Raw genomic sequence first — 16,948 nt, forward strand, 5'->3', positions numbered from 1 at the left:
TTAACCAGAATGATGCTTATGTTGAATGCTAGGTACTACTTAACATAATTTTATTTGATGTGTCCTAATACAACAGGGTTTTGCAGGGTAGGTAAATTCAAATATTTTCAGAAGTTGGAATTTAAGGTGAAACATCACACTAACATGTTAAAAATTAGCCAGTCTGAAGAACAGAGAATGGCAAAGGCCAGCCAAGGACCATGCCACACCAGCTGGATTTCAGGCAAAGAAAGCCCGGAAGACTGCCAGGCAAAGAAGTTATGGACTGTCCATAACTTGGACATGACTGCAGTATATCCTTTTTGGTGTTGTCTCTGAGATTGACAGATCTGTGTTTGGTGTTGTGCGTGGAAAGTCCAGGTGGCTAAGGCAATGAAAGGGGTTTGTTTCAAGGATTGGTTGTCCTTGGTGTTCTTCCAGCGTAGATCTGAGTGTAAAATCCCTCCAGGTCTGCAAGCACCATCACTTTGTTTTCCTTCTCTCTTTTCCAGAACTGGTCAGGAATGAAGTGCCAATTCAAACTGCTGCGCATGGCTGTTGCCTTGATCTGTAGTAAGTATCATGCAATACTTGGCACCAAGCATTCCTGTTTTGTTTGCCCTTGTCATAACAGTTCATGGTGATTCAGAGAGTTTTGACTTTGCAGCAGTTTTGGTAGGAACTTGCAGCTGGATCATCTAGCAGCAGAAGCCACATCGCTCTCAAATGCAGATTTTGGCTTTCAACACAAACATTTGTAAATGAGGATTATTTGTTAGCCAACATCTGTAGCTAGTGGCATTTGTGAAGATCTGGGACTTAAATGTCTTTGAATTAGCAAGCAAGCAATGCTTTTGCAATGATAATACTTAGGTTTCCTAGAGCACTTCCTATCTGGGATGGCAACAGCATTATACACACATTAATGAATTATCTTCCAGCCATATCCCTAGGGTGGCATGATAAGAGCAACTAAGCTGTGTATTTGTCAGAGACAATTGTCTTCCAAGTCCAATTAATTTCTTTTATGATTTTGGTATAAATTTTGAAACGCAAATATTCCCTCACCTATCTACACTCCCATGAACCCAGACCACTTACCAACCACTGGGGACCCCTCATGTCTATGCACCGCAACCCATAGCTTTCCAGCTTCCTTATGCTTCCCATACAAGGCAGTTTCTCCCTCCCCATCTCTTCAGGGATGCAGCACTGCCTACAAGGTGGACTTAAGAATGGATAGACCTAGACAATTAATTTCTTTTTCCTTCTTTGTTCCAGTGAGCTTTGAATTTGGAAGAGCCGTGTGGCTGCGATTCCACCCCTCTGCTTACCCACCATGCCCACACCCCAGCTTCATGGCTCATCTGGGAGGGGTGATGGTTGGAATCACCCTTGGTGTCATCATCCTGAGGAACTATGAACAGAGACTCCAAGACCAGACTTTATGGTGGATCTTCCTTTCTATTTATGTCATTTTTGTCTTGTTTGCCATCTTCTGGAACATTTTTGCCTACAGCCTGTTGGATCTAAAGCTACCTCCCCCTCCTTGAAAACATGGGACAAAAAACTTGAGAGTGGAAGTCATCTGTCAGCTATGCTACATGAATGAAGATGGAGCATCTATTTTTATATTTAACTTAGGGGAGGATGATTCTTTTGAACACAAGTGTGTGCTGGAGGAGATGCTTAAAGATCTCACAAAAGAATGGGCTGATCAGTTTGTTCACAAATCTAGCAGGTACTGTAATACTGGCTGGCCTGGACCCTGCAGTTTCTCCAACTGCCAGGGCTCCCGTTGGGCAGCTCGTACCTGGGCACTTATCACTTGGTTTGTTAGCACACATCAATATTTTGTATGAGATATTTGTATTTTCCAGGTCAGTGCTGGAATTATGGCCAGTTGTTGAATGAATCTCCTCAATGTTACTGAACACTAAAAGGGAAAAAGAGCAGACATTTACTAATTAGAGACTCGCATGGTACTCACAAGGCAGCTTGGGTTTGGTTTCTATGGACACATCTGACTGTTCAGCCATACCAGTGCCACTGTCTAATTACTTGAATGGTTCCTAACATATTTTAGCCTATGGTGAAACCTGTCTTATGCACCTTTCAAAGGAATCAGCAGAACTTGATCACCCAAAGTGATGGAGACTGGTCTTCAACTACAGGTCAAATGAAATTGCACTATAAACCTTAGGAACTCTTAGAGTGTTGTGGACACCCAACCAGAGGTGACTTTTACTGTGCATGTTTCACTTGATTTTAAATTCCACCCACCCACCCCCCCCCCCCGCCTGCTGTGGCTAGAGGGTGTGGCTTGGGGTTTCTTTTTTGAAGGATGGAGAAAAGGAGGGCAAATGTTCAATAGTGTTGTTATCAGCTGACAATCAAGTGCTGTTTTTTTCTCACTTTATTTCTGGCCACATAGATCTAACACCTGGCCTGCAGTGAGCTCCTAGCAAGGATCTCAACTCTTCCAGCAGGTTCTTATTAGAAAAGCAGGAGAGAATCACCTATAGCAGTGCAGGGCAGGAACTATCTAGTCTTTATAGACATACAGTCCATCTGGGGCCAAATCTGTCCACTGAAGTCAGTGGAGTTAAATCAGGTTGTGTGTAGCACTGGTTTCCCACTGAAATGGAAAGGATGTTACTGTGTTACAGTGATCATTGTGAAACAGATAAAACTGTTTTTAAAGTGACTGCTAAATTTTGAGGATGCCTTTTCCTGAGGCAATGGATGTTTTGGGGGCTGCAAGAAACAGTTAGTTGCAATGATGCCTTTTTCTTTAACATTAGTCAAGCCCAGGTTTTGGCTATCTGTAACTGCTCTGCAGCACAGTCCATACAGTTGCCTGCACGGACCTGAAGACCAGACTGGAACATCCGTGGCACAAGCAGTGCTTATAGGTACACTTCTCTGTAAGGTGCTTTTGTTATTTTGCTTCTCACTTTAGAGAGCTGCCAAACTACAGTCCAGGAATGTGGATGCCCTCCTTTTCTCACCCCTTTACCCCCCTAGTTTGATGGTCTGGATAAAGCAGCCATAGGAGTCTCTCTAGACTAGCTCCTTTCTTCATTTTTCCTAGCTGCATACTGGCGCCCACGCACCAGCCACCAGAGCCTTCCGCAGCACACCTAATGGGCACTGCAGCAGTCGGGTTTGCTCTGTAGCAAAATGTCTCTGTATCGTGGGCTTTATTGTCTCAGCTGTGTAATTGGTGCTGCCAGATGATACCACAAACTGGTAGGAGTCTGTCATTCTAGAGGGGACATTCACGAGTGCTTATCAGCTGCCCCCTTCTTTGCCTCTTATGGGAAAAATCTCTCTGGACTGGAAGGGTGAAGTTCTGCTCCCACAGTATGCACTAGTAAAAATCCTGTTGCCTCAGGGAAAGGGAGAGGGGAGAAAATAAGTGTTTCTACAGCCTGGAATAAGCCTTACCTGCAAAAGAAACAATTTTTGCCACCTTTGTGCACAGGAATGGGATCTCTGAGGGCAGCTGCGCCTTTGTTGTTCTGTACGGCTAGTACATTGCTCATGGGCCCTCAGATCAAGGAACGAAAGGAAGGGTTAAGGGTCAGAGCTCTGGTCATTTTGGAAAAGGGGATTGGTTCCCCATGCCATTTTACCTCTGCAATTTTGGTCTAGATCAAAGCAGTCATGAGAGTTTACATGCATCGTTTCAGGTGCTGACACAGTGAGTTTCGTAGCAGTGGAGATCATCTCCCTGGGAATCAGCAGGCAAGCAGGAGAGCGGGGAGCTAGGAGAATACTGACAGAAGCCTGGTTAACACGTAAGGAGGACATTCCTTTCCTCACTTATCGCTAAGCCTTTCTGATTACAGATGCCTTTAAAACAGAGGTGAGCAGAAATGGGAGTTTTGGAAATTTTAGGAAAACTTTGAAAATTTTGTTTAAAAATTTCAATCACAACAAAACCCAGATTGTTTTGCCTATAATTTACAAGAGTACAATATGCACTGATTGACTTCTATTTTTGGTTTCTCAACTGAAAGCTACTTAATGCCCATCAGTTTCTCCTCAGGAAAGGTTTCTGTGCCTGCCAGTGATGTGCTCTGGGGTGAAACAGCAAGCTACAAGTTCAAGAGCCACCACTTTCTTCATCAGCCTGACCCTGGCTAACATATCTTTGCCTCTGCTCAGGAGTAGGAGGGAGCTGAGCAGAATAATCCAGGCACCCTTCTTTGGTCCTTTATGTATAGATGAACATAGTTTACATAAACTGGTTGAAAACAGCTCTGAGGTTGAGCTTATGACTTGTTCTTTTAAACTGTTGTTCATCTTTCTGACTTCATTCTGTGTGTGTCCCCATAACCTGTCACTTGAGCAAGTCTACAAGCAACCCTGGGGATCAGAAAGGCCAGACTTTAAAGCAGTACTAGATTTATTGTGGGTGAAGAAATGAAACCTTCTCATATTCCTGCTCATCAGAGCTGAAATCTCTCCCCATACATAGAGCAGGTTGTACACAGAGCCTGTTGTCTGGTAAGAATCTATCAGCTCATGGAGTCAGGAGCAGCTCAAAGTGCTTAAGCTTTTATAATTTTATTTTTTTTTAATCATTAAAATTACACTGTGAAAACTTGTTATGTTTTTACAGAGTATCAGGAAATCTAGTTATGTTATTTTCTAATGCATCCAGGAGTGCCACAGTGCTGCAGCACCAGAGAGCTAATAGCAACCAGGCTTTTCTTTTACCTCCAGATGTCCTTGAAGCTGCTGGCTTATGTTGGAGATATAATATTCTCCATCCTGCTCAGTTGTGGTTCTTACTTGTCACAGTCAGCAACATGTTCCTGAAGGAGCTGTCCACCGAGGGACTGGTTTTGGTGATTTGTTTTGGTTTTATTTCAGCTGCTGCCAGGATTTTACAAATTTGAACAGTGCACATGAGAGGAAGTTATTTTATGCTTGTGTCCTTGAGTGAGGACACACCACCTGGAACAAAAAAAGCCGTTTGTGTCCTGGACTTCCTATTTAGTAAGTATATTGCAGCACCAGTCCAGTGAGGATAGGTGTAGGGAGTAGTCATGCAGACCGGGCTGATTGTAAAGCCCCTTCAGGGACACCTGCCAGCAGCATGGTGACAGCATGGATGGGATCCGGCCCCGAGCCTCTTGCTTATCCCTCATCCCAGAGGAGAGACGCAAGAAGTGGCTCAGACAGCCATGGGGAGGAAGAAGGAGGAGGAGAACCAGGTAGATTAAAGTCCATGGGGCTTGCAGATTGCACCTTTTATTCCTAGATGCGTGGAGACAGGTAGAGATTAATTTTGCACACATCAGTACTATAGGAAGGAGGAGTGGGAGGGTTGTAACAGAGTGATGGGAGAGGAGGTTACCAGGACCAATCTCTGAGTGAGGTGTAGAGGAGCTGTAAAAATGCTGATGAATTCACTTTTGCTGAGTTCTTAAGACAACAGTTCATATCACTTTTTCCCCATCAGTCGATGAGGAATCTTAGCACTTATGTGGCATACTGTGATTCTTCACTACTTGCTCCTTTAGCAGTAGGAAGTATTTTATCAAAGGGGAAGGGGGAGGCCAGAGAAATTATTGTTGTCTGAGGTTGCTGGACTAGAAATAAAGCTCAGGGATTCTGTGTCCCAAGACCTCGCTCCTTCTGATGGATCGTACTGCCCATATGTTTTAAATCAGATTAGATCAATTTGAACTGGGGTATGAAGGATGGAGTCTGACACATTTAGAGCTGGTACTAAAATAACAGCTATCTGCTGACCTCACAAGACAGCTACTGTTTTGTGCCAATATTTAGTCTCACAGGATCGTGGGTAGGACTTTCACACATACTTCAGTGAGTAAAGAGCTCAAAGTCTCTCTGTTTACATAGACTCAAGCTCAGCTCAATTGCTTTGGAAACCCCATCCACTGGCTTTACCTGAAGTGGAACCAGAGAATATGGATACAGTTCAACACCAGCAGCCTCTGGAGGCAAACTGAGATCTAGAGAACAAAGGCCAGCACCTCTGGGGTTTTAGCCTCTGAATATTGCTGCTGTTCTGTCTCTTTTATAGTAGTGGCTGCTCCACAGTGCTCTGTGATATGACTCAAAAATTCCTTCTGCAATCACTGATGCTGAGAGCTGTTTATAAAGGAAAACAGTGCATTTTGTAGCTCTATACAGAAAGAATCACACATAAGACCAAAATCAAGCATGTTTAAAGGTAAATGTATTTTTAATGTCACCATTAATCATTGGCTTTTAATTGGATAAAGTTTTCTAATGCGGTATTTCTGAAATGCCAGTAGTAGTACAGAAAATCTATGTTTCAGAGTACTTTACAACACAGAGCACAAATATTCCCTAGGTCTGATTTAAGTAGCAAAAGTACCTTAATCTCCAGTGAGCTTAATAGATACGTTAGTCACTGACTGTCTCCTGACTCCCCCACAGTGTCTGTTTGGTTTGCAAATAAAGCTAGATTTATGCAGCTTTTCTTTTGCTTACACTACTAATGCTAACAACACATCCAAGTGTTAAACACAAAGCACTAAACAATGTAATTTTCTGCCTTAAAATATTGAACAAATGATACTTTCCCGTTAAGGGCTAGTAAAACAAAATGATATTTGCAAGGTAAGATGCTATGGTATGTTTCCAAATATTTTTGTATTGTGTACATTCTGTATATTTTTGTTGTAACAATATTATTTGAGCACAGAATCCATTAAATTTTTTTTGTTGGCTTTTTTTTTGTTTTCTATTTCTGTTTTCTTTTTTTTTTTTTAAATAAAATTGAGCTGTTCTATATCACATGCCAAAACCCCCCCCCAAAACCCCCTTTCAGTTTTGTAAGTTTGACTACAGTTAACACAGTACTTAACAAAAGAGCAATTAATGTAGAGCTCTGCAATGTAATCTTTTAACAATGACATTGATAAGTCATTTTTATGCCTCTCTAAAAGTGTCTGCCTAAAAGATAAAGAAGAGAGTGAACTGCTGCTTTATTACTCTCTGAGATATAACAAGGATGCAGAACTGCCTTGGGACTTGTATTGAAATTCAGGCCTTGTCCCACCATTTGACAACTGACACTTTAGTGCAGCAGTGACCTCAGAACTGTGTGGAAGTTGATGACCAAGTACATTAGACTGTTTAAAATTTTTTTACTGGGGTGGAGGGTTGTTCATTTTTAACAACATTCTCTACTGAATGTCTTAAAATCTTAGAGCCAACACATTCTTGTCTCTTGAATCAATAGCAGGAACAACATATCCAGGAAGTTCTGCAGCAAACCCCCAACTCATTTAGTTGTTTTGAGATAACTAAAATTAAAATCCTTCCACCAATGTGGAAGGGGAAGGCAAATTTTGAAAAATATTTTGTGGTTTTGTTGGGAAACATTGGGTTAAAGCATAACTTAAAGAAATGAAGATGTAACTAGCACCAGTTCCTGTCAGATTTGTTACTCCTAAGAGGAGGCAGATCACTGCTACCGTATGTGGGACTCAGCTCTTGCTGTTGGTTTTCTGCACTTAAGTGAGCTTTCTGAGACACATAAATCTCTTCATTCATTAGTTGATGACTTTCAGCAAGAAGGTAAGGTGGGGTTTGTTGGTTTTTGTCAGTTAATACAGGAAGTGATACTGTCTGCTAGCACTATACATTTTTCTTGTTGGCTAAAATAATTTTAGAAAAGCAAACTGAAGGACAGAAATATTGCCAGTTCCAGTGTATCTGTCACAGAGAAGGAGCCAAAAGCTGGAAGCCTTGCTACTCAGCTTTGATCACACAAACTCATAAAACTGATTAGCATTTTATTCCCATTGCTCCAATCATATTCCATATAGTAAGCATTGCTCATAAGTGTTGGAAAGAGAAATACTAATTGGTTTATATGATACTTCTCTTGGGGGTAAAGAGGGGAGAAGCCCAAAAAAACAAGCCAAACCCTTACCTTTCAAACTGCAAGAAGTCTGTAGCAGTTAAATCTAAACTTGCATTCTTAACATAGGCCTAGGGGATTTTGTGTTTGGAGGTTGGGGGTGGTGGTGGTGGTGTTTGTTTGTTTGTTTATTTGTTTGTTGTATTGGTTGGTTTGTTTTTTTGGTTGTGGTTTTTTTTCCCAAAAGGGTTTTAAATCAGACCCTTAAAACCACAGTAAAAATCTTCCAGGTTTGCAGATTAAGTGCACATCTCAGCATCTTCTGACCTTTTGTGCTCTTCATCCTGAGCTTTGAATAGCTGATTGCTGGCGGAAGTTAAGCGTGTAATACTCTCCAGGCATTCATGCAGCCGAACCAGCTGCTTCTGCATTATTTATTATGCTTTTGTTTAATTTTCTTTAGTTTTGTTTTTTAAAATAGAATTTATAATGGAAAGATGCCAGTAAAACCTGTAAATTCATGAACTAACAGGGTGTATTTCAGTGTGTATGTGTGTGTGTGTACTTCTGAGCATCTTGAGTTTAGTAGTTAGGAAACTGAATGGCAAAGGCACTGCAAAGCTGGCAGAAGCAAGATGAAGTTAAAACAAAGGCTGCAGAAAGCAAGAAGTTATGTTTTTCATGTAAGCCACCTTTAGTGCAGGGAAAATTCAGGAAAAGGAACTTGCAATAGAGAAAGCTATGACTGAAGATGTCCACATGTAACAGAGTACAAATTCAGTGGGACTGATACTGAACAATGCATTACCTTGGAGAAGACAGGCCCAACAAGACTAAGCAAGGTTTTACAGTTAAGGTTAAAAATATCTGGATTTTTAGGAGTGATGTATGGTAATTTACCTAGCAAACAAAACTACTTGAATGAGCATAGTACAGGTCATGGGATAATAGGGTAATCCAGGTTATGAGGCACTTCATACCACTTAAGCCATTTTATTCTCGAAAACTTCCAGGGATGCAGGCTGGGCAAAGCAATTGTGGGCACATCTCAGGAAAGGTCTATCACCACCCGCACTGCTGTGCCTGGGCCTGACCTACTCTTTGTAAATATTGAGGCCAGCACACAGAACACCTGGGCCTATGAGTCTCCAGCCCAACATCTCCACCCAGCTGCAGGCAAAAGGAACAGGACAGGACTACTGCAATGATTTCTTACGCTCCTACCAGATCACAGCTACCTGTTAATTCACATTCCACTTCTTTTTTTTTTTTTTGGCCTCCTGATCAGGCAAAATACTAAACTTAGTCAAAAATGTACAAGAGCAACCACGAGTGACGTGTTTTATTAAGAGGTGCTGCTTTACTCACTCACGAATAAAATATTCTGAAGGAAAACATTGTGACCTCTCAGAGCTCCTGCAAATGAGAGAATAAGGAGTTTGTTTTCTTTCAAACTACTTTTATTTTCTTCTCTGACCTGCCCATGTACATTACATGTCACCTCAGCTGTCAGTATGACACTTGCACACTCCTGCACATTACACTAGCAGCTCCTCTGCACTGTGAATAAAGGGTTTTAAACAGGAGACATCAAGGACAACACTAACTTGTAATTTAATGTAAGCACACTATTAAGGATTCAAATGTGTTTTACTGTAAACCTTATTATAGGTTCAACACACTGGTGTTACAGGAAAGCATTCAACTTTTATCATCACAGTATACAGCACTGGCAGAACAGTCCAACTCAACTGCATTAGTAAGACTGTTACTGTTTCAGGAAGAGTTGTTCAAATGCCCTGGGTCAAGTGTTCAAACAAGACCCTCTGCTGCAAAGGAAAGCAACAGGGAGTTTTGCTGGTATTGGGTTTGCAGAGCTAGTCCTTGTTTATAATGTGGTCACTCAGAGGGCTCATGAGTTTTGATTCCAGCTGTAGCCAAAGATTTTCTTCAATTATTCTGCTGTCTAAATGTCCTATGGTGTGGGTAAGAATTCATTGCTGAAATACAATGAAATGTTTTAAAAAGTCTGAATAATTAACTTGGGAACTAAGTTTACTTCAATTTCTGAAGAAGTTTCTATTAATTTAAAGTTAATATTTAATCTGTAAAATTTTCAGGTTTAATTCTCCATGGTTGAAAAACATACCATTATTTACAGTTATGCAAAACAGGTACTAAGAACACACAAAGAAGGTCTTGATCACAACACAAACTAATTAAGAAGGGAATTCATCAGAGAGCCCGGGAATTTAACATGTCTGTCCGGTATGTATGTATGCATACATAACAAGCACATATAAACTGATTCCTAAAACTCTGTTCAATCTTGAGGCAGTTCTGTTTCATACCAATTAACAACTTGTTTATCTAGTAACAGTAGAACAAACTGCCACTTTGAAAGCAGAATGTGGAAACTAGCTACAGACTTGTTACCAATGTTCTCTTATATAAACATAAACAAATATGATTAATTCATTTACTCTGACTTATGCAGATGTTTGTGCTTCTTTATGTATTAAAACAAAAGTAACCAGATCTTAATGATTAGACATGATCATTTTAAAGATATTTAAAATATTTAAAACACTGAAATGCTTGCCAGGTAAGGGATTTGTTTGGTTTTGGGGGTTTTTTTGGTGCAATGACTGTAAAAACCAAATGTCATGATTTCCTCAGAAAAGGAGCAAGTAATTTGGAGAATCTGGTAAGCACTGAAAACTATGCAGGAGTTTGTCTGATCCGATATTTACACATTAAAAAAAGCTCATACTGCTTTCTCTAAAAAAGAGAAAAGGCAGATGAAACTGCAACTTAGGTTTGACTTAGACAATCCTTTTAAATATAAATTAAAAATCCTGCAATACTGAAACTAAGCTGCACAGAAGAAATTAATGATTTATACAATACCCTCAAATGAGTACAGAATAATTAAGATAATTTTAAGCTACTGATGTTTCTCTCATGAATTCCTCAAGGACGGTCACTACATTTCTGGCTTCTGGCATTTCTGCATGTTCTACTTTAACAATCTTCAAAAGGATGTCTCCACTGCCACAGTTCTTTAGAAACATGTAACACTTGAACAAGGCGTAGTGGTTCATTTCAGCCTGGCGGATAAACCTCTTCAGGTTGTTAATGTCTTGTATAGCCTGGGAAAAGAGTGACAGAGCATTTTCTTATCCTTCTACATGGAAAGAAAACATTATTGTGTGGAAAAGTGAAAGAATAGCAGGAGAAGCAAAAGCATTTCCCATAGGAATTTTATATTACTATTCAAGAGTAACGTAAGGATTGAGTACTGTCTTTGATGCATATTGCCACTGTTACTGTAATGATGCAAAATCTGTGGATACCACAACTTGATCATGTCCAAACTTGTATCAAGAGTTCCCCTCGTGTATTACGACAGATCACCTAAGAAGTGTTAACTACTGATCCATGTTACCAATTACATGACATTGTGTGTGCACAGCTCAAATTAACAGTATTTTAAGAAAAAAAGAAAAAAAAGTGGGGTTTATTTTAAATACAAGAAAATGCCTTTGGAGTACTCACTGAAGAATCTTTCACACTACTTTACATTCTGTTCTTGTCAGCTACAGTAAGCCAGTCCCCAGCTTAAACTTCAGAGTTAAATCAGTTAATGACATATAGGCATCATAAATAACCTAAAAGTTTTCTCTGCTGCAAAAAGAGTATTTGCTCCCTCAGTAACCCTGATGTCTTCTCCAAGTCTTTAACATATATGAACAGGTACCTTCAATTTAAAGTTTTCCAAAATCTGCCGGAAGAGAAATGGATTTCCACCTTCAGCACCATTCACAAAAGCATGCATCCAGTCCTCACAGAATCTGTTGCTTCCTGTTACATGTTCAGGAACACAGAGAAGAGATGAGAAAAAGTAAACGAGCTCAACATAACTATATAGCTGCATTCACCTGGTTTAATCACTCTCAACAACACCTGATAATAGTATACCTGGGCCAGGAAATAAGTCTTAAGAAAAAAACAATACATGTGGAGAAGAAAAGCAAACATAGCTAGAGTTATTACAGGCAATTCTGTCCTAAATGTTGAATCCCTTTTCACAACATTTGTCAAGAATACAACAGGAAAAAAAAGTTTTGCAGCTTCCCTGAAGCGTATGAGTCATAGTTTCATGGTCCACAAACTAAATGCACCATGGATTTTATTATCAACCATTTTCAAACCAGAGTTCCAGTGCATATGGTAAAACAAACTACTCCGCTACCTCATAGGAAAACAGGTGTTCTAGTTTACAGCCAGAATCCAAACTGGACATGAACCTATGACCTTCTGAATATTCTCAACTACCTCTAATGTCCACAACTCTCAGCAGCTGAGGGATACAAGTAAGTAACATGAAGTATTCACAGCTGTAATCTCACCTGCATTATGCAACTGAGGCTGAGGTCCACTACAGTCTATAATCATTGACTTGTGCTGTTCCTCAGTCATGGCAATACACAAGGAGGTCATTGTGCCTTCCTGAACGAGTCCTTGGAGGCTGGCAGCTGCCAGAAACCTGACACAAAAAGCTCTTGTGAACTGCTTGCTTCTTTACAATTCCCGAACAGCAAGAACAGGAGGCTGTCATACACAAAAGCCAAGTTATTCACAGGTTCCTTGGTCTCAAAGTATCTTTACCTGCTAATGTCTTTTTCTGTTCTTTCATCTGCGTTTTTTACTTCCACAGGAGTATAACTCAAAGCCTTAAAACAAACACACACACACAAAAAAAGAAAAAAGCTAGATGCAACTTTGATATTACTTCTGTTGCTATACTGCAGTCACTAGTAATATATACATAATGCGGTACTTGAAAAATTGTTCTTTTCACAGGAAGAGTAGAAGCTAAGGGACTACTCCCCATTATAGTCATTGCAGCTGATTTTGCATTCAGAAGAAATACAGCAGTTATACTCTATTAGCTACGCCATCCAAAGCCTCCTCAAGCTCAGGGACTAGGGCTAGGATTAATTTCTTTTCTGTTTCCAGTGAATTACATGAGGCACATACACAATATAACATCCCTTTTGGTTCAGAGGAATTATAGAAGGGACAGCTTTCTCGTGCTGTTTCTTATTTTTCATTCTAATTTCTACCTGGACACTGCTATGTAATTTAAAATGAGTTAACTATAAAAACTGATAGAAGAAATTGCTATGTGCTTCCTTAGTAATAAAGCAGGGAAAAAGTATTTGCCCTGAATTTATTTTTAAAAAAAAAAAAGAGAGAGAGAGGGGGGAGAAAAAAAAAGTTGTTCCTCATTTATTCCTGGCTGGGAAAGCAAATGCAAGAAACATTTTAAACACGTTGGAGTCACTGAGATTCCTTCTGAACCTTTTTCAGTTATTCACTTTGAAATACACTTACAGCATGTAACAAAAAGGCGAGTTTCTCCTGGAAGAGCTGTACTACTCTCTGAATAGGGCATATGGCATTCTCAAACCAGCTTCTGAAGTAGGGGTTAACGTAAGTCTCCAAGGTTTTTTGCTGTAACAAGTTGAAACATTAAAACTTTAACTACAAATTAGATTCCGACACAAATAGAAGCCTCTTAATAATCTATTCAACCCAAGATATTTGGATGTCAGAGCCTTCTTAGTTTCAAACCACAGTAAACTAAGTTTGACATTTAAAGCCACACTTTATGAGCAATGAAGGGCTTCACATTTCAAGAGACAGAACTGTAATATTATGTTACATACTGAACAAAGACTATGCATGCAACAGCACACGGGATGAGAAAGAGACTTAAAATGCATAGTTTCCATTAGAAAAATTGTAACAAGAAAAACACTAAAAATCCTTCCTTAACATTCAGAAGTGGTAAGAGTCCTGGTGGAGATTGATAACTTTCTTGTAGACCATTACCTTTTATTAGTCATTCTTCTCTCTGAATCTAACGGCAAGTAACCTTTAACATATTTATAACTGGCACAAAAAAGTGTGTGTGTCCCCCCCCCTTTTTTTTCCTTTTGAGTTGTCTATGGTTGATCGCACTGCAGACATTCATTGTCACTACAGTGAATCAAGTTATCTCTCTTAGTGTTTCATACTAGTACTTAAAACACCTAATTTGTCTCTACAGACTAAACCTTCCAGATCGTCTTAGTAATTAATTTGTGTCAATAGTAATTTTCACCACTTAAAAAAAAAAAGTTGGGCCTTACCTCCAAATCAAGGTTTATCTTCAGACTTTGAATGTATCTGTCCAGCTCAAGTCTGAAAGTATCTTCTTAAGGAAAATAAGATGCATCACTTAAGACCTGCATGTTTCCCTTTCAATATATGGCTGTTATTGACATTTTCTGTTATTGGAAGATGTGCACAAACAAGCTGATTTCCAGTAGGAAACGGACAAAATGAGAACACAATTTTTACATCATGTACCTCTCCACACAGATAAAGAAAGTTAAAGGTAAGGATATAGTTCCAGACCTTTCTCTGAGCCACCTAAGAAACAAACAACGTATTCTGGAGCATTGTTGGTGTCCGATTCCACTGTTGCCATTTCTGGAAGATTTTCTTGTTGGAAACGACAGTAATAACAACCAACTCTATATTCTGGTATGCTATGCAGAAAAAAAGAATTGTCTTGTTACAGATACATCACAATAAGTAAGTGCAAAAAGCAGAAATACATGATTTCTGTAAAGAATTTTCACCCACTAGCGCTTCTTTTTTTTTCCCCTGTGGTGCGATCAGAGTAGTTTCAAAGGAAATAGTCATAAACACATGTAGTATTTTTTAAATATTCAAACGTTAAAATTATTTACTACAATATTTTTCTCAAAGCTACCTAGGAGAAGAGGGAAGTGGTATTGCATAAAGCAATTATTAACAGTAGCAATAGACTGAGAACACGGAATTGGGATTAAACCTATGTGCAGCAGCAGATGGCAAGATATGCAATGCTGCCAATGTTTCTTACAGTTTCTCATTCACAAATAATTGTTAAAATTTACCTCAGCCCCACTGATGCTACATTCCCCATTCCTTCAAACAAGGCTCCTTTAGTAAGACGCTTAATGATAAAACTGCGCAATTCAGTCTCCGCTTCAGCTGGTAAGTTAGTGTCCAGCAAGGAGAGGCTTTAAAAAACAAGATATTGTTAGCAAAAAGCAAACATTATTGTTTTGTTTCTCTGAACAAGGGCAGAACCACCTGTTTCTAGAAGGGGGACCACTGTGATCTCTCTCTGGCTGACAGCTAACTTGCCCTGTGACTTCTGGCCCATCAGAAATGCATTCAGTGGTTTGCCCACTAGACCAGAAGTCTGGAGTTGTGGTGTCAGCTGACGCTGAACTGCTCGCCAGCTACTAAAAAGTCACTGCCCCTCTTTGTTCTTATATTTTCCTAGTTGTAATACAGAGCAACAACTCCATTACAGAGCTTGGGGGAAGGTAAGATGTCCATTTAAAATTGTTTAATAAATTTTAATTATCTGTTGTCTACATGAAGACCTAAGTCAATACAGAAAAGTCTAATAGCAAGGAAGAGGCAGTTCAAACTCAAAGATGATAGCTTATATTTAATACATTATTTGAGCTCTGTAGTTGTGTCCATTCCCATGGTATTTCAGAAAAAGCACCAGGGGGCTTCAGTATGTGCTCACAGAGGTTTCTGCTTTGAAGGGACTCCAATGTACTTGCTTACTATTCACCTAACAGTAATAGAGCAAAGACTTCAAAATGGGGTGTTACGGACGATTATACTGTTCTGCAGATTGCTTTACCTGAAGTCTTCGCTGGAGGGTGTCTCTGCCGCCGCACTGCTGGGACTGCCATTCCCACTGTCTGCTCCCTGCTGTGAGGATCTGAAAATCAAGCCGTTATGATTGATTTTACAGCTTTAACACACAGAGCAGGGAAAAGACACTGCAGCAGGGAAAGGTATGGCCTGAGGGTTTTAACGCAGGAGCAGGGAATCGGGACATTATGGGAGGAAAAAGAGCTCTTCGGGGAGAGGCGGGGGGGGGGGGGGCGGGGGTGGAAATAAAGCGAATTCAAGCAACTGGGAACTGACAAGGCCTGGGAACGGCCTCTCCAGCGCGGACCGGCCTCGCCAGGCCCCGGCAGGCCTCGGCGGCGGCGAGCGGCCCCCTCACCTGCAGCTCCGGTAACCGTAGAGGCTGTGGTAGGTGCTGCCGTGCCGCTCCGGCCGCCGCTCCTCACCCGCACCGCCGCCCTCCTCGCTGCTCTCCAGCTCCCGCTCATCGCCGTCCGGCAGCGCCGGCAACATCCCGCCCCAACCCGCCGCCGCGGACCCGCCCGCTCCGCGTCCTGCGTTCGCCGCTCCCCGCCCCAGAGGCAGAGAAGGCCGGCGGGAGGGCGGGCGTACCGCGGGGGGCTGCGCTAAAGCTTCTCCGCCCGCCCCGGGTGGGTGTACGCAAGCCCGCGGGCAGGCACCGCCTGGCCCCGGAGCGGGAAGGAGGGCGAGTCGGGTGAGGGCTCGTTGCGGGGTGGCTGAGGTGCAGCAGAGCCGACCTAGAGCCGTAGCGGACCGTGCCGCCGGTTTTTAAAGTGCCTACTCCGCTTCCGAAACACTTTTTTTTTTTCCCTGTTAAAACAGCACAGCCTCGTAACTAACAGGCAAGCCCTGCGGGCCGGGGAGCCGGCTCTCGACCCCAGCCTGCGGCACGGCCACTGCAGGCAGCGGGCAGCTCTGGGAGCCGGGGACCCGCGGGGATACTAACACAGAAACAACACCTGGTGGGATGTAACGGAGGGACCAGTCCCCGGGCAGGCACGGGAAGCTCTGAGGGGGGTGAAGGCTCAGCACGTCGCTGTCAGTTTTATAGCGTTCTCGAAGGGCAGCGCTCCCCCACACCCCAAGACCTCCCCGTCAAGAGCCAGCTACACCTGACACGGGTAACCACCACCAAAACGCCGTGCGGAGTGGCCTGTTTAAGAGATAACGGCTTCTCGCCCAGTGCGATTTAGTAGGGGGGAAAACATCTTCTCCCTGACGTTAAACGCGAAAACGAGAAACACAACCAAGCGCCTCAGCCCGCTCACAACCCCCGCAGCAGCGACTCAAACAAAATGGCGGCCTGGCGCCCCC

The 16,948-nt window shown here is 41.7% G+C and overlaps 2 protein-coding genes across 3 annotated transcripts in view; one reads left to right on the forward strand and one right to left on the reverse strand.

The window, feature by feature from the left end:
* Positions 1–6,320, forward strand: part of RHBDL3 (rhomboid like 3) — a 70,137-nt gene extending 63,817 nt beyond the window's left edge. For both annotated transcript variants that reach the window (XM_049811675.1, XM_049811676.1), the window contains 2 exons: positions 492–552; positions 1,261–6,320. In XM_049811675.1, the coding sequence (XP_049667632.1) occupies positions 492–552; positions 1,261–1,532 (333 nt within the window). In that variant the 3' untranslated portion in view covers positions 1,533–6,320. The remainder of the gene's footprint in view (positions 1–491; positions 553–1,260) is intronic.
* A 3,166-nt stretch (positions 6,321–9,486) lies between these two features.
* Positions 9,487–16,938, reverse strand: C10H17orf75 (chromosome 10 C17orf75 homolog). Its single transcript, XM_049811659.1, has 10 exons — positions 15,993–16,938; positions 15,621–15,701; positions 14,851–14,976; positions 14,314–14,457; positions 14,056–14,113; positions 13,256–13,375; positions 12,527–12,591; positions 12,268–12,404; positions 11,616–11,719; positions 9,487–11,007 (listed from the first exon to the last, which is right to left on the reverse strand). Exons 1-10 carry the CDS (start codon positions 16,124–16,126, stop codon positions 10,798–10,800), a joined length of 1,179 nt encoding a protein of 392 aa, XP_049667616.1. The 5' UTR covers positions 16,127–16,938; the 3' UTR covers positions 9,487–10,797.
* Between the last annotated feature and the right edge of the window lie 10 nt (positions 16,939–16,948).

Source organism: Accipiter gentilis, chromosome 10, assembly GCF_929443795.1.
Source record: "Accipiter gentilis chromosome 10, bAccGen1.1, whole genome shotgun sequence".
Taxonomy (NCBI): Eukaryota; Metazoa; Chordata; class Aves; order Accipitriformes; family Accipitridae; genus Astur; species Astur gentilis.